Below are 24,123 nucleotides of genomic sequence, written 5' to 3' on the forward strand. Positions count from 1 at the left end.
ATTTTAACTTTTATGCTTCACAAGATACTATCAAGAAGTGAAAGACCCACATAATGGGAAAAAAAATATTTGCAGATCATGTATCTGATAAGGGACTTTGATCTAGAATACATCAAAAACTTACAATAAAAAGACAAAGGCAAAATAAAAGCAGTAAAAAGACAGCCCAATTTAAACATGGACAAAGGTTCTGAGTAGACATTTCTCCAAAGAAGATATATAATGATCAGTAAGCACGTGAAAAGATGACATCGTTAGTCATCAAGGAAATACAAATCAAAACCACAGTGAGATACCACTTCACACCCACTAGGATGGCTAGAATCAAAAAGGGCAGACATTAACAAGGTTTGCCAGGATGTAAAGAAATGGTAACCCTCACCCTGCTGGTGTGATTGTTAAATGAGGTTGCTGCTTTGAAACAAACAATCTGACATTTCCCCAAATGGTTAAACATACCATTACTTTATGACTCAGCAATTCCAGTCCTAGGTATATAGCCACGTGAAATGAAAACATATGTCCACACTAGAACTTGTATAATAATGTTTGTAGCAACATTATTCATATTAGCTGAAAAGTTGAAACAACCCATCACCTGACAAATGGATAAACAAAATGTGTTCTACCCACAGTATCCATAAAAAGCAATGAAATACTGATACATGTTACAGCATGGATGAACTTCAACAACATTATGCTAAGTAAAAGAAGCCAGACACAAAACACCATATATTGTGTGGTTCTATTTATATTAAATGTTCAGAATAGACAAATCTATAGAGAGAGAGGGTAGATTAGTGGTCCCATAGGCTACAGGGAATAAGTGATAAGGGAGCAATAACTAAAGGATACGGGGTTTTTTTTGGAGATGATTAAAATATTCTAAAATTGTACTACTATATTTAAAATGGATAACCAACAAGGACCTACCGTATAGCACAGGGAATTCTGCTCAATATTATGTAACAACCTAAATGGAAAAGAATTTGAAAAAGAATAGATACATGTATATGAATAACTGGATCACTTTGCTGTACACCTGAAACTATCACAAACATTGTTAATCAACTATACTCCAATAGAAAATAAAAAGTTTAAAAAATATATAAAATTGTGATAATTGCACATATCTGTGAATATACTGTAAGCCAATTGTATTATACACTTTAAATGGGTGAATTGTATATGTGCACTTCATCTCAGTAAAGTTGTTACCAAAAAAATTATTAGAAGAATAAGATTTTTACAAGACCGTTTACCAAATAGTGTGCCTGTAAGCCAAAAACTTTATATAAAGGTCTATATGATATCCAAAACCATTGAATTGTGTACTTGAAAATGACTTAGATGGTGAATTTTATGTAATATGAATTTGTCTCTTTTTGTGTGTGTGTGGCCACACCATGCCGCATGTGGGATCTTAGTTCCCCAACCAGGAATCAAACCCGTGCCCCCTGCAGTGGAAGGGCAGAATCTTAACCACTGGACCACCAGGGAAGTCCCTTTATCTCATTTTAAAATCTTAGGAATACAATATAAATTCAGCAATGAGAGCTCAGTGAAACAAGTCAGATGTCAGATCCTTTTTGATACCAACTCCCTCAGCAGAGAATCCAGAGAGTGATCAAAATCGCATACCAGTGAGCATACTTGTTTGTCCAAGATGTCCACAGAAGGCCATCAAGTGAAGGTTCTCAAAATTATCTCAGTGGAGCCTTCAAATGTTGAAGGAAGAGGCAACCACTCTAGTATGAGGAAGAATGAAGCTGAGTTTACTACTTGCTAAAACACAAGAGAATGATACTTACAAAATACAATCTTTCTGACAAAGTAGAACCAATGCAAAGGGTTTTGAGAAGTGTGGATTTCAGGGATTGGCAGATTTTCAAAACTGGGCATGTGTTACAGACTAGTTTTTAACTGGTGTGTAGGGATTGCTGGACTGTTGGAAGCAGGAGTGGAAGCTTAACTGCTGATGATTACTGGAGTGAGGCTGTGGTTGATTGGCTGCCTTGCAGAAGCTTGGGGCTGTCACAGATTGGCTGACTCAGAGGCGTGGCTATTGGAGTAAAGCAGTTACTGTTTGGGACGGGTTTAAACTAATTCTATGATTACTTGCTTATGGCTTGGAACAAGAGCCAAAGAACAGACAGTGTTTCCTTTTCTTGAATTTGGAGCACAGGAACTTTTTATTCTCAATATCTTCTGTTTCTGACAGCTGCATCATAATTTAATATAAAATCTGTACTCAGTAGGCAGTCAGGAATTGTGGAAGTTTTTAAGCAGGGAAGTGACTGATGAGATCATTCGTAGACTTGTAAAAGATGGATTATAGAGAAGAGAAAGTCCAGGAAATGGGTTAGAAGGCTGTTGAAAATGCTAAATTTTGGGATGTTCTGAGGCATAGCCTTATTAAAAGGAAAGGAAAGCAGACTTTATGGTGCGTTAACATCTTCCTTTTGATAAGTTATATTTGATGTAACTTGTCAAAATGCAAGTGAGCGTTTTGCCATTGTCAGCAAGCTCTGATTCCTGTTCTTGTGTTCCCTTCCCTCTTCCCTTCTTCCCCTGTTCCTCTCTCCCTCTTGCCAAGTGAAAAATTAACATCTATGCCAAGGAAGAATTGCTAATGAACATCAAGATTGTTCTAATTAATAAATCAGGAGTAACTTAAAAACAATCAATTTGAGGAAAAAATACTCTGATTTCTGACCATTTTCTTGGTTTTCTTAGATAATTAAGTTGAAAGCTGAAGCCCGGCTGGACCTACTAAAGCAGATTGGTGTTTCCGTGGACACATGGCTAAAGAGTGCAATGAACCAAGTGATGGAAGAACTGGAAAATGAGCGATGGGCCCGCCTTCCTGCAGTGACCAATAATGGAACGTTACACTCGGTACGGTTTCTCTTCTTGGATACGATGGGCTGACTTCACTGGAGTATGCTATTCTTTGACTATGTAGCCAAACTTGATAATAGCCAAAATTTTAAAGAAAAAATAATGGTTTTGCTAATGGTTTGGGGTTTTTTCCTTTAGTCTGTCACTAATTGAGTTAAATTTAGTGCAGGAAAGTGAGAAGAAAAACATAGTGCTTTTCTTAAAATGTGCAGTGAAAAGTATATTATCACTAGTTGCTTTATCATTATCCCACTCATGAAGTAGATATGTTTCTTGTCTGGAGGTAGCAGGATAAAAATTTTAGTCTGATGTTTCCAGAGTTTTCAGAGGTCTTCCCAGAGTAATGAAAATAAACATCCAGGGAGTTGTAAACAATTGTAAAGAAGGGAAAGGAACACAGTCTGTGGCTTAGTGTGTTTAGTTCACAAGGGCTATCACACTCTGCTCACAGCATCTTTCATCAGGGAGACAGTGCTGCAGGTATAGTTTTACAAACAAAGCCAGAACTCAAGCTTAAGTTTTCTTCCTCCAAATCCAGGGCTTTTTCCACTCTGATGTCATCCAGTTCAGCCTTAGTTTTTCATCCTGGAGATCTGAGTATCAGAAAAGTTCAGTGATTTGCCTGATACTACATAGGTAGATATATAATGCCTCACTGGTCAAACTAAAGTATTTTCTGCTGCTTTCTCCCTACCCATTATTCTCTCTCATCCAGTTTATTTCCATATGGCATTTATTACAATCTGTACTTGTCTTCTTCTTTTCTTTTGTTTATTGTCTGTCTTCTCTCGAATGTAATTTCCATGCCTACCTGGTTCACTGCTCTGCACAGCAAAGTGCCTGGCACATAGTAGGTACTCAATAAATGTCTGTTGAAGGACAGAGAATGAATTGATAGATAGATGGAATGTAGCAAACTAAAAGCTAAAACTCTAATCTCCCGAATTTCCACTGTATCCATAGTGCCTCTTCATTGTTTGTGCCTTTCAGATAAAAGGAATCCTTGCTAGAGAAATTGGCCAAAGTTTAAGAACATTCCTGGAAGTTTTATCAGTTTTTTCACATAGCATTCTGATTTTCTAATGAGAATACACTTGCATATTTAAAAAGGATTGTGTGTGGGTGTGCATATGAAGGAAAAACAATCTATTGAAGGTTTATTTTTATTTCACTATTAATGGTAATCTAACTGGGGGTAATAAGCACATATCACCCACATAACTTTGCGGTTAGAAGAACTTGCCCTGTTTCTAGTACAGCAGAGTTGCTCTGTCTCATGGAATGTCTCTTACTGTTGCATCTTTTAAAAGTCACAATTTCCATCTAATTCAGGTTATTCTATTGAACAGAACTTATGACGATGGCAAATTCCAGGCACATTCGTGCTTTTGGCTTCTTCAGCAGTACTGTTGGCAACCAATCAAACACATGATTTTCCTCAGACTAGCACCTTTTCTAACTAAATCAACCGGGTAGGCACTTATCACTTATGTGCCTACTTCCTGGGCAAATTGGAGATGACTTGGTCTTTCTCCTCAAAGAGCTTACAAGCTGGTAGAGCAGACAGATTTTTATGGATCTTAACAATACATAGCAGTGTATGACTGAGCTATTGTGTAGCAAACTCGAATTGCTAACCCCTAACTCATCAACACACCTTGGAAAAAGTCTCTGGGTTTCAGAGATTCTAAGATCCCTTCCAGCTCCAAAATCTCATGATTTTGTGAAATGCTATCAGAAAAGCTTAATATACCTCATTTTATTGCACTTCACAAATAATTGCATTTTTTAATGAAGTGAAGGTTTCCTTTTTCATTATTATTATATTTGTTATGGTGATCTGTGATCAGTGATCTGTGATGTTACTACTGTAGTGTTTTGGGGCACCATGAATCTTACCCATTGGGATACTTAATTGATAAATGTTGTGTGTGGTCTGACTGCTCCCCCAACCAGCCATTCCTCTGTCTCTCTCCCTCTTCTCTGGCCTCCCTATACCCTGAGATGCAACAATATTGAAATTAGGCCACTTAATAACCTACAAAGTGTTCAAGTGAAAGGGAGAGTTGCACATCTCTCAATTTAAATCAAAAGCTAGAAATGATTAAGCTTAGTGAGGAAGGCATGTTGAAAACCAAGACAGGCCAAAAGCTAGGCCTCTTGAGCCACAGTTAGCCATGTTGTGAATGCAAAGGAAAAGTTCTTGAGGGAAATTAAAAGTGCTACTCCAGTGAATACATGAATGATAAGAAAGCAAAAAAGCCTTATTGCTGGTAAAGAAGAAGTTTTAGAGGTCTGGACAGATGATCAAACCAGCCACAACATCCCCTTAAGCCAAAGCCTTAATCCAGAGCAAGGCCCTAACTCTGTTCAATTCTATGGAGGCTGAAAGAGGTGAGGAAGCTGCAGAAGAAAAGTTGGAAGCGAGCAGAGGTTGGTTCATGAGGTTTAAAGAGAGAAACAGTCCCATAATATAAAAGTGCAAGGTGAAGCAGCAAGTGCTGTTGTGGAAGCTACAACAAGTTATCCAGATCTAGCTAAGACCATTAATGAAGGTGGCTGCACTAACAATAGATTTTCGGTGTAGACACAATAGCCTTATTGTGGGAAAAGATGCCATCTAGGACTTTCATAGTTAGAGAGAAGTCAATTCCTGGCTTCAGAACTTCAAAGGACAGGCTGACTCTCTCGTTAAGGGCTAATGAAGCTGATGATTTTAAGTTGAAGCCAGTGCTCATTTACCATTCTGAAAATCCTAGGGCCCTTAAGAGTTACGCTGAATCTACTCTGCTTATTCTCTGTAAATGTAACAATAAAGCCTGGATGACAGTGTATCTGTTTACAACATGGTTTTCTGAATATTTTAAGCCCACTGTTAAGATCTGCTACTCAGAAAAAAAAGATTGCTTTCAAAATATTACTGCTCATTGACAATGCACCTGGTCACCCAAGAGCTCTGATGGAGATGTACAGTGAGACTTACGTTGTTTTCATGCCTGCTAACACAATATCCCATGCCTGCTAACACAATATCCCTTCTGTAGCCCATGGATCAAGGAGTAATTTTGATGTTCAAGTCTTATGATTTAAGATATACATTTCATAAGTCTATAGTTGCCATAGATAGTGATTCCTTTGATGGATCTAGGCAAAGTAAACTGAAAACCTTTTGGAAAGGATTCACCGTTCTAGATGCTATTTAGAACATGCATGATTCATGGGAAGAGGTCAAAATTTCAGTATGAACAGGACTTTGGAAGAGGATGATTCCAACCCTCATGGATGACTTTGAGGGATTCAGGAATTCAGTGGAGGAAGTAACTGCAGATGTGGTGGAAATAGCAAGAGAACTAAAATTAGAAGTGGAGCCTGAAGATGTGACTGAATTGCTGCAATCTCATGATAAAACTTCAATGGATAAAGAGTTGCTTCTTACAGATGAGCAAAAAAAGTGGTTTCTTGGGACTTCCCTGGTGGCACAGTGGTTAAGAATCCACCTGCCAGTGCAGGGGACACAGGTTTCAACCCTGGTCCAGGAAGGTCCCACATACCGTGGAGCATATAAGCCTGTGAGCCACAACTACTGAGCCCGTGCACCCTAGAGCCCACATGCCACAACCACTGAGCCTGCGTGCTGCAGCTACTGGAGCCCGTGTGTCTAGAGCCCCTGCTCCGCAACAAGAGAAGCCACTGCAACGAGAAGCCCATACACCGCAACGAAGAGTAGCCCCTGCTCGCCACAACTAGAGAAAGCCCATGCGCAGCAATGAAGACCCAACGCAGCAAAAAAAATAAAATTAATTTAATTAAATTTTTTTTAAAAAGTGGTTTCTTGAGATGGAATCTATTCCTGGTGAAGATGTTGTAGATTGTTGATATGACACCAAAAGATTTAGACTATTGCATGAACTTAGTTGATAAATCAGGGTTTGAGAGGTTTGCCTCCAGTTTTGAAAGAAGTTCTACTGTGGGTGAAATGCTACGAAATAGCACTGCATGCTACAGAGAAATCATTCATGAGAGGAAGAGTCAATGAATGCAGCAAACTTCAGTGCTGTCTTATTTTAAGAAACTGCCACGGCCACCCCAGCGCTCAGCAACCACCACCCTGATCGGTCAGCATCCATCAACATCGAGGCAAGACCCTCCACCAGCAAAAAGATTACGACTCGCTGAAGACTCAGATGATGGTTAGCATTTTTTGGCAATAAAGTATTTCTTAAGGTATGTAAATTTTTTTAGACATAATGGTATTGCATGCTTAATAACTACAGTATAGTGTAAACATAACTTTTATGTGCACTGGGAAACCAAAAAATTAGTTTGACTCACTTTATTGTGATAATCTCTTTACTGCGGTGGTCTGGAACCAAACCCATAATACTCCAAGGTTTGCCTATACCAGCTAGAAAAAGAGGAGAGAAGTTTGCCTCATGAAGGAAATGTCATTAAAGATAGTCCTTGAAGAATTTTAACAGGAGATAAAGAAAAGCTTCTGAGTATGAAGGAAGAAAACGAAGATGTCCCTAGTATAGTGTCTGGCAGTGAGTAGTACAGTCTGGTTGTAAGTGTTGAATAAATTGGGTATTTTTGACAACTTTCCCAAAACAGCAGCTCATCTAGAGACATGTCATCCTCTGTGAAAGGAGCATTTTGCAATCCCATTCCACTCTTTCTTTCCTCTAGTCACTCTTACGGAGCCTGTGTCTTCCCACTTTCGGCTGAGGGATATAACAATATAAATAAAGGAAAAGTGTAGGCATAAAATAGTTTAATGAAATCCCAATATTTATTTAATCTGATTTTAAATGACAGCCCTGAAATAATTTAGAGGGATTTGTATCTCTTCATACTGACAGCTGGCTGGTGAGGGGCAGGGAGCATAAATACACATTCTGAGGGCCAAATTATTTCTTCCATTATAGATGCCAACAAAAGCATTAGTCATCAGGTTTAGAATTCCCTTCCATCTGGAAAACATGGTTAATAGTACTGTTAGACATTACTAGTGTAAAGTACCCTATAGAAGATAAGTGTTTTTAAAATACAGAGTCTGTTTACCTTATAGAATAAGGATAGAACTATATTTACTCAAGTATTAACTCTTTGCCTTCTGTATTATTCTGTGGTACAGAATATAGGATTGGAAAGGAAAAAAACACAGAATATAGCAATTTTTTTTAAACGGAGAGCATCCTACTGATATAATTATTCAGTTGATGGTTAACCGGAGTCTACATACAGCTTCCTATGATTGGATTGCTGCTAGTGACCCAGTCACCCTTCTGTCACTCATCCCTCCTTTCTCTTATTTTCTTTTTTTTTTTTGCCAGTCTTAGAATTGTATTTTGGGGGGGCACAGGGTGAGGAACTTGAGAGAATCAACCCTTGCATTTAGAGCACCAGGACTTGAAAAGCCAAGTGCAGTTTTGTAAGTCAGTATTTTAAATAATGCAACCTCTACCAGAATTTCTTGTTTTTTCTTCATCTCCATATTCTCGGAATAGGAATACTGATAGGCCTGTTTTAATTGTACAGCAAATGCGGGTGCAGTGCAAGTTAAAAACAAGTTTGGGAGCTGGTTTACGTGAACCTGAGTTAGTTGCTTTGCGATCAACACGGTTTTTCATTCAACAGAATCTCGTGGGGCTTCTGGCTGAAGAACTTGCCCTCGTTCCTTCACCTCCGGCCGTTCCTATCCGTCTTCTAACGTTTTTTGGTTGTTGTATTTTTTTAAGTCTTGGTTTTGAAATCATTTCTTCTTGCCAGGCCTCTAACTGGTTCTGTCAGTGGAGGACCCCTTCTTTCTCCCACTGACGAAAACAGGCCCTGCACTGACCCTGAACCTGAGATTTGGGGGTGACCCTTCATGCTGTGCAACTCTGACCTGCCCCTACTGAGATTTGGGGTGTGGGGGTGACCCCTCCACTGCATAACTGACGTTGCCCCCACACCCAGGTTGGTCTCTGGGCCTTTCCTTCTCTTATTTTCTTGCCTTCTCTTATTCAAAAACCCATACCCAGTTTACAACCTAATTCTGAAATTATGTTAATTGTAGAGTAGAAAGAGTTATATAACTAGATAATAAAAAATTAGGAAGTACGGTAGAGAAAAAATGACAAAAGCTCCATCCTTATAACACCACTGTTAGCAACTTGATTGAATTCCTTCCTCTTTCTACTATTCCTTTATGAACATATTTATCATAATAAAGTTAATTTTGTATATTTTTATTTAACATTCCATATTGATGGTTGATCTTCATAATCATCCTTTTCATGTCTATAGTATTCCATCAGGAATGTGTTCACTTAACTGTTCTCTTTAGGTTTAATATTTAGATTGCGTCCGCATATTCTAAATAATACTCTTTAAAACATTTGTATGGGGGCTTCCCTGGTGGCGCAGTGGTTGAGAGTCTGCCTGCTGATACTGCGGACACGGGTCCATGCCCCGGTCTGGGAAGATCCCACATGCCGCAGAGCGGCTAGGCCCGTGAGCCATGGCCACTGAGCCTGCGCGTCTGGAGCCTGTGCTCCGCAACGGGAGAGGCCACAACAGTCAGAGGCCCACGTACCGCAAAAAAAAAACACATTTGTATGCATTTTTTTTCATGTTGGGGATTTTTTCTGTAAGATATGTTCTTAGAAGTAGAACTACTGAGTCAGAGATTTTTAGTTTGAGGTTGGTTTATTTTTGTTCTTTCTGCTCTTTTTTTCCTCCTTAGATTCTCAAACTATAGCTGACAGTGTTTACATAACTTCCTTGTCTTCAGCCACTTCCCCTAACTACCATGCCAAGGCATCCGGACAATTACTCTGTTGTATAGCCTCCCTAAGTATATGAGCATTTTGCAGAGTTGCATAGAAGTAAATTCTAGGGGACTTCCTTGGTGGTCCAGTGGCTAAGGCTCTGTGCTCCCAGTTCAGGGGGCCCAGGTTTGATCCCTGGTCAGGGAACTAGATCCCACATGCATGCCACAAATAAGAGTTCACAGACCGCGACTAAGAGTTTGCATGCCGCAACTAAAGAACCTGCATGCCGCAACAAAGGTCGAAGATCCCGTGTGCCGCAACTAAGACCCAGCGCAGCCAAATAATTAAATAAATAAATATTTTTTTAAAAATCATTTTAGGGCTTCCCTGGTGGCGCAGTGGTTGAGAGTCCGCCTGCCGATGCAGGGGACACGGGTTCGTGCCCCGGTCCAGGAAGATCCCATATGCCGCGGAGTGGCTGGGCCCGTGAGCCATGGCCGCTGAGCCTGCGCGTCCGGAGCCTGCGTTGCTCTGCAACGGGAGAGGCCACAACAGTGAGAGGCCTGCGTACCGCAAAAAAAAAAAAAAAAAAAAAAAAAAAAAAAATCATTTTAAAAAAAATAAAAGAAAGAAGTTCTAACTCTACTCATTATAAAGACCATGTTGAATATGTGTTTGAAAGACAAGAGTAAAGATTTTAAACCTTTAGGGTGCTAGTTTGGTTCCCATCTGCCTCAATAATGCCTTATAGTCCTTGCATCTAACAGGCTTTGATTTTGTAATACAAAAATCTGTTTGTTGGCTTGAGCTAAATCCCAAAGAAAGAAGCAATGGATTTTTGTAATGAAATAAATGTAAACTGTAGAAAATAATGGAACACACCTGCAACAATCTTCAATTGCTTTTATATTTACTGTATTTCCAAATGGGCAGTTGTCTTTTTTTTTTTTTTTTTTTTTTTAATGTTTGCAGCAGTTCTTTTTTTTTTTTTTTTTTTTTTTTTTAAACATCTTTATTGGGGTATAATTGCTTTACAATGGTGTGTTAGTTTCTGCTTTATAACAAAGTGAATCAGTTATACATATACATATGTTCCCATATGTCTTCCCTCTTGCGTCTCCCTCCCTCCCACTCTCCCCATCCCACCCTTCCAGGCTGTTCCAAAGCACCGAGCTAATATCCCTGTGCCTTGCGGCTGCTTCCCCCCAGCTATCTACCTTACTACGTTTGTTAGTGTGTATATGTCCATGACTCTCTCTCGCCCTGTCAAAACTCACCCTTCCCCCTCCCCATATCCTTAAGTCCGTTCTCCAGTAGGTCTGCGTCTTTATTCCTATCTTACCCCTAGGTTCTTCATGACATTTTTTTCCCTTAAATTCCATATATATGTGTTAGCATACGGTATTTGTCTTTTTCTTTCTGACTTACTTCACTCTGTATGACAGATTCTAGGTCTATCCATCTCATTACAAATAGCTCAATTTCATTTCTTTTTAAGGCTGAGTAATATTCCATTGTGTATATGTGCCACATCTTCTTTATCCATTCATCCGATGATGGGCGCTTAGGTTGTTTCCATGTCCTGGCTATTGTAAATAGAGCTGCAATGAACATTTTGGTACATGACTCTCTTTGAATTTTGGTTTTCTCAGGGTATATGCCAAGTAGTGGGATTGCTGGGTCATATGGTAATTCTATTTGTAGTTTTTTAAGGAACCTCCATACTGTTCTCCACAGTGGCTGAACCAATTCACATTCCCACCAGCAGTGCAAGAGTGTCCCCTTTTCTCCACACCCTCTCCAGCATTTATTGTTTCTTGATTTTTTGATGATGTCCATTCTGACTGGTGTGAGATGATATCTCATTGTAGTTTTGATTTGCATTTCTCTAATGATTAATGATGTTGAGCATTCTTTCATGTGTTTGTTGGCATTCTGTATATCTTCTTTGGAGAAATGTCTATTTAGGTCTTCTGCCCATTTTTGGATGGGGTTGTTTGTTTTTTTGTTATTGAGCTGCATGAGCTGCTTGTAAATTTTGGAGATTAATCCTTTGTCAGTTGCTTCATTTGCAAATGTTTTCTCCCATTCTGAGGGTTGTCTTTTGGTCTTGGTTATCGTTTCCTTTGCTGTGCAAAAGCTTTGAAGTTTCATTAGGTCCCATTTGTTTATTTTTGTTTTTATTTCCATTACTCTAGGAGGTGGGTCAGAAAGGATCTTGCTGTGATTTATGTCATAGAGTGTTCTTCCTATGTTTTCTTCTAAGAGTTTGATAGTTTCTGGCCTTACATTTAGGTCTTTAATCCATTTTGAGCTTATTTTTGTGTATGGTGTTAGGGAGTGATCTAATCTCATACTTTTACATGTACCTGTCCAGTTTTCCCAGCACCATTTATTGAAGAGGCTGTCCTTTCTCCACTGTACATTCCTGCCTCCTTTATCAAAGATGAGGTGTCCATATGTGCGTGGGTTTATCTCTGGGCTTTCTATCCTGTTCCACTGATCTATCTTTCTGTTTTTGTGCCAGTACCATACTGTCTTGATTACTGTTGCTTTGTAATATAGTCTGAAGTCAGGGAGCCTTATTCCTCCAGCTCCTTTTTTCGTTCTAAAGATTGCTTTGGCTATTTGGGGTCTTTTGTGTTTCCATACAAATTGCGAAATTTTTTGTTCTAGTTCTGTGAAAAATGCCAGTGGTAGTTTGATAGGGATTGCATTGAATCTGTAGATTGCTTTGGGTAGTAGAGTCATTTTCACAATGTTGATTCTTCCCATCCAAGAACATGGTATATCTCTCCATCTATTTGTATCATCTTTAATTTCTTTCATCAGTGTCTTATAATTTTCTGCATACAGGTCTTTCGTATCCTTAGGTAGGTTTATTCCTAGATATTTTATTCTTTTTGTTGCAATGGTAAATGGGAGTGTTTTCTTGATTTCACTTTCAGATTTTTCATCATTAGTATATAGGAATGCCAGAGATTTCTGTGCATTAATTTTGTATCCTGCTACTTTACCAAATTCATTGATTAGCTCTAGTAGTTTTCTGGTAGCATCTTTAGGATTCTCTATGTATAGTATCATGTCATCTGCAAACAGTGACAGCTTTACTTCTTCTTTTCCGATTTGGATTCCTTTTATTTCTTTTTCTTCTCTGATTGCTGTGGCTAAAACTTCCAAAACTATGTTGAATAAGAGTGGTGAGAGTGGGCAACCTTGTCTTGTTCCTGATCTTAGTGGAAATGCTTTCAGTTTTTCACCATTGAGGATGATGTTTGCTGTGGGCTTGTCATATATGGCTTTTATTATGTTTAGGAAAGTTCCCTCTATGCCTACTTTCTGGAGGGTTTTTATCATAAATGGGTGTTGAATTTTGTCGAAAGCTTTCTCTGCATCTATTGAGATGATCATATGGTTTTTCTCCTTCAATTTGTTAATATGGTTTATCACATTGATAGATTTGCGTATATTGAAGAATCCTTGCATTCCTGGAATAAACCCCACTTGATCATGGTGTATGATCCTTTTAATGTGCTGTTGGATTCTGTTTGCTAGTATTTTGTTGAGGATTTTTGCATCTATGTTCATCAGTGATATTGGCCTGTAGTTTTCTTTCTTTGTGACATCCTTGTCTGGTTTTGGTATCAAGGTGATGGTGGCTTCGTAGAAGGAATTTGGGAGTGTTCCTCCCTCTGCTATATTTTGGAAGAGTTTGAGAAGGATAGGTGTTAGCTCTTCTCTAAACGTTTGATAGAATTCACCTGTGAAGCCATCTGGTCCTGGGCTTTTGTTTGTTGGAAGGTTTTTAATCACAGTTTCAATTTCAGTGCTTGTGATTGGTCTGTTCATATTTTCTATTTCTTCCTGATTCAGTCTTGGCAGGTTGTGCATTTCTAAGAATTTGTCCATTTCTTCCAGATTGTCCATTTTATTGGCATAGAGTTGCTTGTAGTAATCTCTCATGATTTTTTTTATTTCTGCAGTGTCAGTTGTTACTTCTCCTTTTTCATTTCTAATTCTATTGATTTGAGTCTTCTCCCTTTTTTTCTTGATGAGTCTGGCTAGTGGTTTATCTATTTTGTTTATCTTCTCAAAGAACCAGCTTTTAGTTTTATTGATCTTTGCTATTGTTTCCTTCATTTCTTTTTCATTTATTTCTGATCTGATTTTTATGATTTCTTTCCTTCTGCTAGCTTTGGGGTTTTTTTGTTCTTCTTTCTCTAATTGCTTGAGGTGCAAGGTTAGGTTGTTTATTCGAGATGTTTCCTGCTTCTTAAGGTGGGCTTGTATTGCTATAAACTTCCCCCTTAGGACTGCTTTTGCTGCATCCCATAGGTTTTGGGTCGTTGTGTCTCCATTGTCATTTGTTTCTAGGTATTTTTTTATTTCCTCTTTGATTTCTTCAGTGATCACTTCATTATTAAGTAGTGTATTGTTTAGCCTCCATGTGTTTGTATTTTTTACAGATCTTTTCCTGTAATTGATATCTAGTCTCATGGCGTTGTGGTCGGAAAAGATACTTGATACAATTTCAGTTTTCTTAAATTTACCAAGGCTTGATTTGTGACCCAAGATATGATCTATCCTGGAGAATGTTCCATGAGCACTTGAGAAAAATGTGTATTCTGTTGTTTTTGGATGGAGTGTCCTATAAATATCAATTAAGTCCATCTTGTTTAATGTATCATTTAAAGCTTGTGTTTCCTTATTTATTTTCATTTTGGATGATCTGTCCATGGGTGAAAGTGGGGTGTTAAAGTCCCCTACTATGAATGTGTTACTGTTGATCTCCCCTTTTATGGTTGTTAGTATTTGCCTTATGTATTGAGGTGCTCCTATGTTGGGTGCATAAATATTTACAATTGTTATATCTTCTTCTTGGATCGATCCCTTGATCATTATGTAGTGTCCTTCTTTGTCCCTTTTAATAGTCCTTATTTTAAAGTCTATTTTGTCTGATATGAGAATTGCTACTCCAGCTTTCTTTTGGTTTCCATTTGCATGGAATATCTTTTTCCATCCCCTTACTTTCAGTCTGTATGTGTCTCTAGTTCTGAAGTGGGTCTCTTGTAGACAGCATATATAAGGGTCTTGTTTTTGTATCCATTCAGCCAATCTGTGTCTTTTGGTGGGAGCATTTAGTCCATTTACATTTAAGGTAATTATCGATATGTATGTTCCTATTTCCATTTTATATATTGTTTTGGGTTCGCTACTATAGGTCATTTCCTTCTCTTGTGTTTCGTGTCTAGAGAAGTTCCTTTAGCATTTGTTGTAAAGCTGGTTTGGTGGTGCTGAACTCTCTCAGCTTTTGCTTGTCTGTAAAGGTTTTATTTTCTCCATCAAATGTGAATGAGATCCTTGCTGGGTAGAGTAGTCTTGGTTTCAGGCTATTCTCCTTCATCACTTTCAGTATGTCCTGCCACTCCCTTCTGGCTTGTAGGGTTTCTGCTGAGAGATCAGCTGTTAACCTTATGGGGATTCCCTTGTGTGTTATTTGTTGTTTTTCCCTTGCTGCTTTTAATATGCTTTCTTTGTATTTAATTTTTGACAGTTTGATTAATATGTGTCTTGGCGTGTTTCTCCTTGTATTTATCCTGTATGGGACCCTCTGTGCTTCCTGGACTTGATTAACTATTTCCTTTCCCATATTAGGGAAGTTTTCAACTATAATCTCTTCAAATATTTTCTCAGTCCCTTTCTTTCTTTCTTCTTCTTCTGGAACCCCTATAATTCGAATGTTGGTGCGTTTCATGTTGTCCCAGAGGTCTCTGAGACTGTCCTCAGTTCTTTTCATTCTTTTTTCTTTATTCTGCTCTGCAGTAGTTATTTCCACTACTTTATCTTCCAGGTCACTTATCCGTTCTTCTGCCTCAGTTATTCTGCTATTGATCCTATCTAGAGTGATTTTAATTTCATTTATTGCATTGTTCATCGTTGCTTGTTTCATCTTTAGTTCTTGTAGGTCCTTGTTAACTGTTTCTTGCATTTTGTCCATTCTACTTCCAAGATTTCGGATCATCCTTACTATCATTATTCTGAATTCTTTTTCAGGTAGATTGCCTATTTCCTCTTCATTTGTTAGGTCTGGTGGGTTTTTATCTTGCTCCTTCATCTGCTGTGTGTTTTTCTGTCTTCTCATTTTGCTTACTGTGTTTGGGGTCTCCTTTTTGCAGGCTGCAGGTTCGTAGTTCCCGTTGTTTTTGATGTCTGTCTCCAGTGGCTAAGGTTGTTTCAGTGGGTTGTGTAGGCTTCCTGGTGGAGGGGACTAGTGCCTGTGTTGTGCTGGATGAGGCTGGATCTTGTCTCTCTAGTGGGCAGGTTCACGTCTGGTGGTGTGTTTTGGGGTGTCTGTGGCCTTATTATGATTTTAGGCAGCCTCTCTGCTAATGGGTGGGGTTGTGTTCCTGTTTTGCTAGTTGTTTGGCATAGGTTGTCCAGCACTGTGGCTTGCTGGTTGTTGAGTGAAGCTGGGTGCTGGTGTTAAGATGGAGGTCTCTGGGATATTTCCACCGTTTAATATTATGTGGAGCTGGGAGGTCTCTTGTTGACCAGTGTCCTGAAGTTGGCTCTCCTACCTCAGAGGCAGAGCCCTGACTCCTGGCTGGAGCACCAAGAGCCTTTCATCCACACAGCTCAGAATAAAAGGGAGAAAAAGTAGGGAGAATTAGTAGAAGTATGAGTAAAGAAAGAGGGAAAGGAGGAAAGGAAGGAAGGAAGAAAGAAGCAAAGAAGGAAAGAAAGGAGGGAGGGAGGGAGGGAGGAAGGAAGGAAGGAGGGAAAGAAGGAAAAAAAAGACAGAAAGAAAGATGATACAGTAAAAATAAAATAAAGTATAATATAGTTATTGAATTAAAAAATATTTAGAAAAAAAAAGGGATGGATAGAACCTTAGGACAAATGTTGGAAGCAAAGCTATACAGAGAAAATCTTACACAGAAGCATACACATACACCTTCACAAAAAGAGGTAAAGGGGGAAAAATCATAAATCCTGCTCCCTGAGACCACCTCCTCAATTTGGGGTGATTCGTTGTCTAAAGGAGGGAGGGAAGGAAGGAAAGAAAGAAAGAACGAAGGTAAAGTATAATAAAGTTATTACAATTAAACTTAATTATTAAGAAAAGGAATTTTTAAAAAAAAGTCATGGACGGATAGAGCCCTAGGACAAATGGTGGAAGCTAGAGTATACAGACTAGATGTCACACAGAAGCATACACGTACACATTCACAAAAAGAGGAAAAGGGAAAAAAATCATAGATCTCGCTCCTAAATTCCACCTCTTCAATTTGGGATCATTCCTTGTCTATTCAGGTATTCCACAGATGCAGGGTATATCAAGTTGATTGTGGAGCTTTAATCCGCTGCTTCTGTGGCTGCTGGGAGAGATTTCCCTTTCTCTTCTTTGTTCTCACAGCTCACAGGAGCTCAGCTTTGGATTTGGCCCTGCCTCTCCGTGTAGGTCGCTGGAGGGCGTCTGTTTTTTCGCTCAGACAGGACGGGGTTAAAGGAGCCGCTGATTCGGGGCCTCCGGCTCACTCAGGCCGGGGGTTGGGGGATGGCGGAAGGAGGGGCACTGCGTGCGGGGCCGGCCTGCGGCGGCAGAGGCAGCGTGACGTTGTGGCAGAGGCCGGCGTGACGTTGCACCAGCCTGAGGCCCGCCGTGCGCTGTCCCGGGGAAGTTGTCCCTGGATCCCGGGAACCTGGCAGTGGCGGGCTGCACAGGCTCCGCGGAAGAGGGGTGTGGAGAGTGACCTGTGCTCGCACACAGGCCCCTTGGTGGCGGCAGCAGCAGCCTTAGCGTCTCCCGCCCGTCTCTGGGCTCCGCGGTTTTAGCCGCGGCTCGCGCCCGTCTCTGGGGTTTGCGCTTTCAGCCGCGGCTCGCGCCCGTCTCGGGGGTTTGCGCTTTTAGCCGCGGCTCGCGCCCGTCTCTGGAGTTCCTTTAAGCAGCGCTCTTAAACCCCTCTCCTCGCGCACTAGGAAACAAAGAGGGAAGAAAAAGTCTCTTGCCTCTTCGGCCGGTGCAGGCTTTTCCCCGAACTCCCTCCCGGCTAGTCGTGGTGCACTAACCCCTTCAGGCTATGTTCAAGCCGCCAACCCCAGTCCTCTCCCTGAGCTCCGTCCAAAACCAAAACCCGAGCCTCAGCTCGCAGCCCCGCCCGCCCCGGTGGGTGAGCAGCAAGCCTCTCGGGTTGGTGAGTGCTGGTCGGCACCGATCGTCTGTGCAGGAATCTCCCCGCTTTGCCCTCCGCACCCGTCGCTGTGCACTACTCCGCGGTCCCGAAACTCCCCCCTCTGCCTCCCGCAGTCTCCGCCCGCGGAGGGGCTTCCTAGTGTGTGGAAACTTTTCCTCCTTCACAGCTCCCTCCCACTGGTGCAGGTGCCGTCCTTATTCTTTTGTCTCTGTTTTTTCTTTTGCCCTACCCAGTTACGTGGGGAGTTTCTTGCCTTTTGGGAGGTCTGAGGTCTTCTGCCAGCCTTCAGTAGGAGTTCTGTAGGAGTTGTTCCACGTGTGGATGTATTTCTGGTGTATCCGTGGGGAGGAAGGCGATCTCCGCGTCTTACTCTTCCGCCATCTTCAAGGTCCCCCCGGCAGTTGTCTTTTTATTGGACTAAACTCCATATTCAAAATGTCCACACTTTTAATGAAACTAACATTTCAAATTCCCAGTAACATCAGTTTAATTCAATTCAGTAAGCATGTATTGAGCCTGCACTGCTCATGAGACCCTTTGCTAGGTGCTGGGAATTACCTATAATGTCTGTTGAATTGGTGTCCACAGATTGAGGGAACAACTCTCACTTACTGACAGCCAAGACCAAAGTAGGACATTGAAAAAATGTAGAGCATTTCACTTCTAAGAGAAGTGTCTCTGACTGTGTTATGTTCTTTGACTTTCTCCATAGCCATAATAACAAGTAAAGTACCTGACACAGATCCTTACATATATTACATGTTCAAAAATATTAATCTGAACCTCAAGATAAGTTGTCTACTCCAGTTCTACCAACTAGGCTTAAAATACTACCAAAAGGAGGGAATTCACATTGGTAAAGCATCTATTCTGTACCAGGTTCCATGTCAGGCACATTCATACATTATTTCAGTTAATGATCACAACCATCCTGAATGTATTTATAGATGAGAAGATAGATTTAGAAGAATTAACTGTCTCACCCAACAGTATACAGCTAGTAAGTGGAGAGAGCTGGGATTAGAACCCAGATATGCCTGCCTCTAAAGCACTGCTCTTTACTATACTTTCTTACTCTGTGGGTGACCCTTTATTCCTCTAACCTTTATCATGATTCATTTCAATTGCTGTGCATTTTTTTCTTTTAAGCATCTGGTGAATCACTGACTGACCTATTTTTATATAATTAATGGTCTTATAGCATCTTCAAATACTGTGTGGCCAGTTGTCATTAAAATTCCCAAGCTTTACTGATATTTTTAACAGTTTCACTGAGGTATAATTGACATACAATAGATTACACATATTTAAAAGTGTACAATTTGTTTTGTCTGACTTCTTTCACACAGCATGATTATTTTGAGTATCATCCATGTTGTTGCATGTATCAATAGTTCATTTCTTTTAATTGCTGGGTAGTATTCTATTGTATGAATATACCACAATTTGTTTATCCATTCACCCTGATGATGGGCATTTGAGTTGTCTGGGGCTATTACAAATAAAACTGCGATGAATGTATGTTTGGTTGGGTCATACAGAGGCTATATGTTTAACATTTTAAGAACTGTCAGGCTGTTTTCCAAACTGGTTGTACCATTTTACATTCCCTTCAATAGAGTACTAGTGTTCCAATTGTTCCACTACCTTGCCAATACTTAGTATGGTCAATCTATTTAATTTTAGATATTCTAATAGGTGTGCAGTAGTGTATCATTGTAATTTTAATTTGCATTTCACTGATAATGTTGAGCATCTTCTTTTATGCTTATTTACCATCTGTATATCTTCTTCAGTGAAGTGTCTGTTCAGATCTTTCAACCATATTTTATTAGGTTGTTTGTTTTCTTTTTATTGCATTTTGAGAGTTCCTTTTATACAAATCCTTTATCAGATAGATGATTTACATAATTTTCTCCCAGTCTGTGGCTTGTCTTCTCATTTTCTTAGCAATGCCTTTCAAAGAGCAAAAAAATTTTTTTTTTTTTTTGCGGTACGCAGGCCTCTCACTGTTGTGGCCTCTCCCGTTGCGGAGCACAGGCTCCGGATGCGCAGGCTCAGCGGCCATGGCTCACGGGCCCAGCCGCTCCGCGGCATGTGGGATCCTCCCGGACCGGGGCACGAACCCGTGTCCCCTGAATCGGCAGGCGGTCTCTCGACCACTGCGCCAGCAGGGAAGCCCCCTGTAGGAGTTTTTTAAACAACAAATTCAATTTCTTTAATAGAGATAGGGTTATTCAACTTATTCTTCTTGAATGGACTTTGATCATAGGTATCTTTCAAAGAATTTGTCAATCCCATTTAAGCTGCCAAATTTATTGGCATAAAGTTGCTCATAATATTTTTTATTATTCTTTGATTGTCTGGAGAATCTGTAGTGACATCACTTCTCTTATTCCTGATATTGTTTATTTGTGTCTCCTCTTTTTTTTCCCTGATCATCCTACTAGAGGTTTATCAATTTGATGTATCTTCACAAAAAGAAAAACAGCTTTTGATTTCATTGACATTTTTACCTGTTGTTTTTCCATTTTTTATTTTATTGATTTCTGCTCTGGTTTTTATTATTTCCTTTCTTCTGATTAATTTGGATTTAATCTGCTCTTTCCTAATTTTTTAAGGTGGAAGCTAAGGTCACTGATGTGAGACTTTCCTTCTTTTCCAATATAGGCATTTGGTACAAACATTTCCCTCTACATGTTGCTTAAGCGCCACCACACAAATTCAGATACACTGTGTTATTTTCATTCAGTTTTAAATATTTTCTAATTGGACTTTTAATTTCTTCTTTGTTTCATGGGTTGCTTAGAAGTATTATTGAATTTCCAAATATTTGGGAATTTTACAGATACCTTTCTATTAATGACATAATTTATTTCCATTGTGGTCAGATAACATACTTGAATCATGTTAAATTTATTGAGACTTGTTTTGCAGCCCATTATATGGTATATCTTGGTAAATGTTCCATGTGTACTTGAAAAGAATATATAATCTGCTGGTGTTAGCTGTTATGTTCTATAAATGTCAATTAAGTCAAGTGGGTTTATAGTGTTGTTCAAGTCTTCTGTATCCTTACTGATATTCTCAGTTCCCTACATGATGCCCTGTGCCTTATGAGGTTTTCTGCTCTGTTAAGAGGGAATAGGAAATATTCCCAGACCTATGTGAATGCTGAGGATTGTTCCCTCTAATCCTTTGGGTGGTTCTGTTGCTGGCTTCAGGTAGTTCTTGACATATATGTGCTGATCAGTACTTAGCTGAAGACTTGAGGGAGACCTCTGCAGATTTCCAGAGTTCTCTCTATGCATTTCTTCATTACTCTACCCAGCAAACTCTAGCCACTTTGACCTTCCTGAATTCCCAGTTCCATATCCTCAATTCAGGGAGACCACCATCCTTTTCTTGGGTTCCCTCCTGCTATATCTCAGCTTGGAAACTTTTTTCATACAGTAAGTTGGGGAAATTGTTTCCCATCCACCAAGGATCACTAACTTTCATCACATGATGTCCAGTGTCTTGAAAACTGTTCTTTCATATATTTTGAACAGTTTTTTAGTTGTTTCTGGAAGGAGTTTAAATCTGGTCCCTAATATTATTCCATCTTGCCTGGAAACAGAAATCCATTTTGCTGATATTTTCAACATCATTTTTTATAATATACTTGTGTTGTGTCTGGAATGATGTTCACTGTGCTGACTTTTCTGTCTAGATGGAATTCAGAGGCTCTGCTGGCCAGTTATAGGGAGCTGCCTTCCTCTGTGCTGGATGTCACCAGATTTTTTTAATCTATATTCTCCTTTTCTCATAAAAACAATAATGATGTATTAAGTACCTCCTATGTACCAAGCATATGTTAAGGGTTTAAGTATTGCCTCACTTAATCCTTATTATAACCTTGTTAAGAAGTAATTGTCTTCATTATAGAGATGAGGTCATTGAAGTTGAGAAGTCAAATAATTTGCCCAAGGTCATATAGCAAGTAAATGGCATAGTCAGCATTCAAACCCAAGTCTGTCAGATCCAGGGACCATAAAGCTGATGAAGCCCTTCAGAGATAATTTTGCTGAATACAGGAGGTCAGCTACTAAAACCAACTTGGAAAAGTTCTTTTCTGCCCTTGCAATAAGAGTAAGCATTTTATAACATCTAAGAAAGGAAAAATATTAATACAGCTAGAAAGAATAGTTTTGATTAAAATTCTGTCAGATGACAGGAAGGAAAAGGGATGTGAGCAGTTGTTAAGAAACAGGAAGAATGTGATTTTAGAAATGCTGGGTCAAGAAGGCATTGCAACAGCTAAGTTACAGAGGGTGGAAGAGGAAAAAGGAAGAAATTGTCCTGAGATGACATACTTTGGAAAGCTGCTAGAGCAATGCAAAAGCATGTGGCAGTGACCCCTATTGCTGTCACTGCAACCTTTCAGTCCCTTCCGTGAGAATCAAAAAATGAACTCAAAATGAAGGAGAAAGAAAGGAACGTTTAGTATCAAACAACGTTGCCAAAATGAAATGTATTGGATTGATTCCCAGTGCCAAAGCACAGTACATACTAACGTTCCTTATGCTATATTTTTGGAAACATGTTCTACCCACATTGGCTTGAATTTTAGTTTTTATAGATGTATGAGTATTTTGTTTTGTTTTTTGTAATGTCTATAACCTTTACTAGAATATAAAGGCAATGTCTTCCAAGTATATATAAATATGTTTAAGTTAGTTTTACGGCAGTTTCCTGCATGTGAACCTCATCTTTTATATGACACCATATTGGAAAATAATAGAATCATAAGCCTGAGATAATTTGAAAGGTCAAGATTTGAGTCTATTTTGTCATTGATCTGACTGACCATACATGAATATTTGTAAGATAAGGCATGTGAGGCACTCAGCTGTGGAGAATTTTCAGTAATAGTTATAAATGAGACTACTACAGGGGCTTTGAAATGGAGGCAATAAATGTGACAAGAAATATGTACTATTTATTCTTCAGGAACCCTCTCCTTCACCCAGTTCTTTAGAATTTTATTAGGTAAATAGCAGGTGAAGAGAGTCTTTTAAAATGTCAGTGATAATTACACAAGAGAAATCACATTAACTCAATAAAGAGTAGAACTTGACATTATAGGCAACTTATACTTTTTGACTCATTGAATCTCAGGAAATCTCTGACCTTCTTCTCAGTTCACCCTTTCCATATTCACAGGGCCCTCTGTGCACTTAGCATTTGGTTGTGCTCATTTCCCACTCTAGGTTGTGAACTCCTGCAATGCAGACAGCATCCTTCATTTCATATCTAAGAGCCTAGTTTAGTGTTCAGCATATAGTAGGTATTTGGTATTCTAATTAATTGTTCTACTGTAAGGCCCAGTTCTGACTCTCCATTCCTTATATCCTTAATGTGTAAGCATTAGTGCCTTTGCATGTTTAAACATAGGGAAAAGTAGCCAAATAAGTGTTTATATGTAGCTAGAAGCCAAGAAACCTTTGAGCCTATTCTGTTTCTTCTTTATTGGATTTTTAATCTAAAAAGTAAAACAGGGGCTTCCCTGGTGGCACAGTGGTTAAGAATCCCCCTGCCAGTGCAGGGGACACAGGTTCGACCCCTGGTCCAGGAAGATTCCACATGCCTCAGAGCAACTAAGCCCGTGCGCCACAAATACTGAGCCTGTGCTCTAGAGCCCGTGAGCCACAACTACTGAGCCCATGTGCTACAACTACTGAAGCCCACGCACCTAGAGCCCATGCTCTGCCACAAGAGAAGCCACCTTAATGAGAGGCCTGCGCACCACAATGAAGAGTAGCCCCCGCTCGCTTCAGCTAAAAGAAAGCCAGCACACAGCATTGAAGACCCAACACAGTCAAAAATAAATAAATAAATAAATTTATTTTAAAAAAATAAAAAGTAAAACATGCCTATTCTAATAGTTTATAGTTCAGAGGTATATAAAAAAACAAGCCAATCTCCTCTGTTCTCCAGTCTTTATTCTTCTTACTTTGCCCACCTCTGTTAGATATTTATGCTCATATAAATATTATTTGTATTTTAATATAATGGACAATACTCAAATACATTTTTTACACTCAATTCGATTTTAATTAATATATGCCTTTTAGCTATGATGGGTAATATACATTGAAACTGGGTTAAATTATTTTCCTGTGCTACATTTCAAAAGGAACTGTGCCCTTTTCTGTGGCAAAATATACATAACATAAACTTTACCATTTAAACCATTTTTAAATATAAAGTTCAGTGACATTAAGTACATT

At 39.4% G+C, this 24,123-nt stretch overlaps 1 protein-coding gene across 1 annotated transcript in view; it reads left to right on the forward strand.

The window, feature by feature from the left end:
* The window catches only part of FCHSD2 (FCH and double SH3 domains 2), a 301,858-nt gene that overhangs the window by 265,861 nt on the left and 11,874 nt on the right, over positions 1 to 24,123 (forward strand). The window contains exon 13 of the mRNA XM_065882104.1: positions 2,737 to 2,898. Within this exon, the coding sequence (XP_065738176.1) occupies positions 2,737 to 2,898 (162 nt within the window). The remainder of the gene's footprint in view (positions 1 to 2,736; positions 2,899 to 24,123) is intronic.

Source organism: Phocoena phocoena, chromosome 8, assembly GCF_963924675.1.
Source record: "Phocoena phocoena chromosome 8, mPhoPho1.1, whole genome shotgun sequence".
In the NCBI taxonomy this organism is placed as follows: Eukaryota; Metazoa; Chordata; class Mammalia; order Artiodactyla; family Phocoenidae; genus Phocoena; species Phocoena phocoena.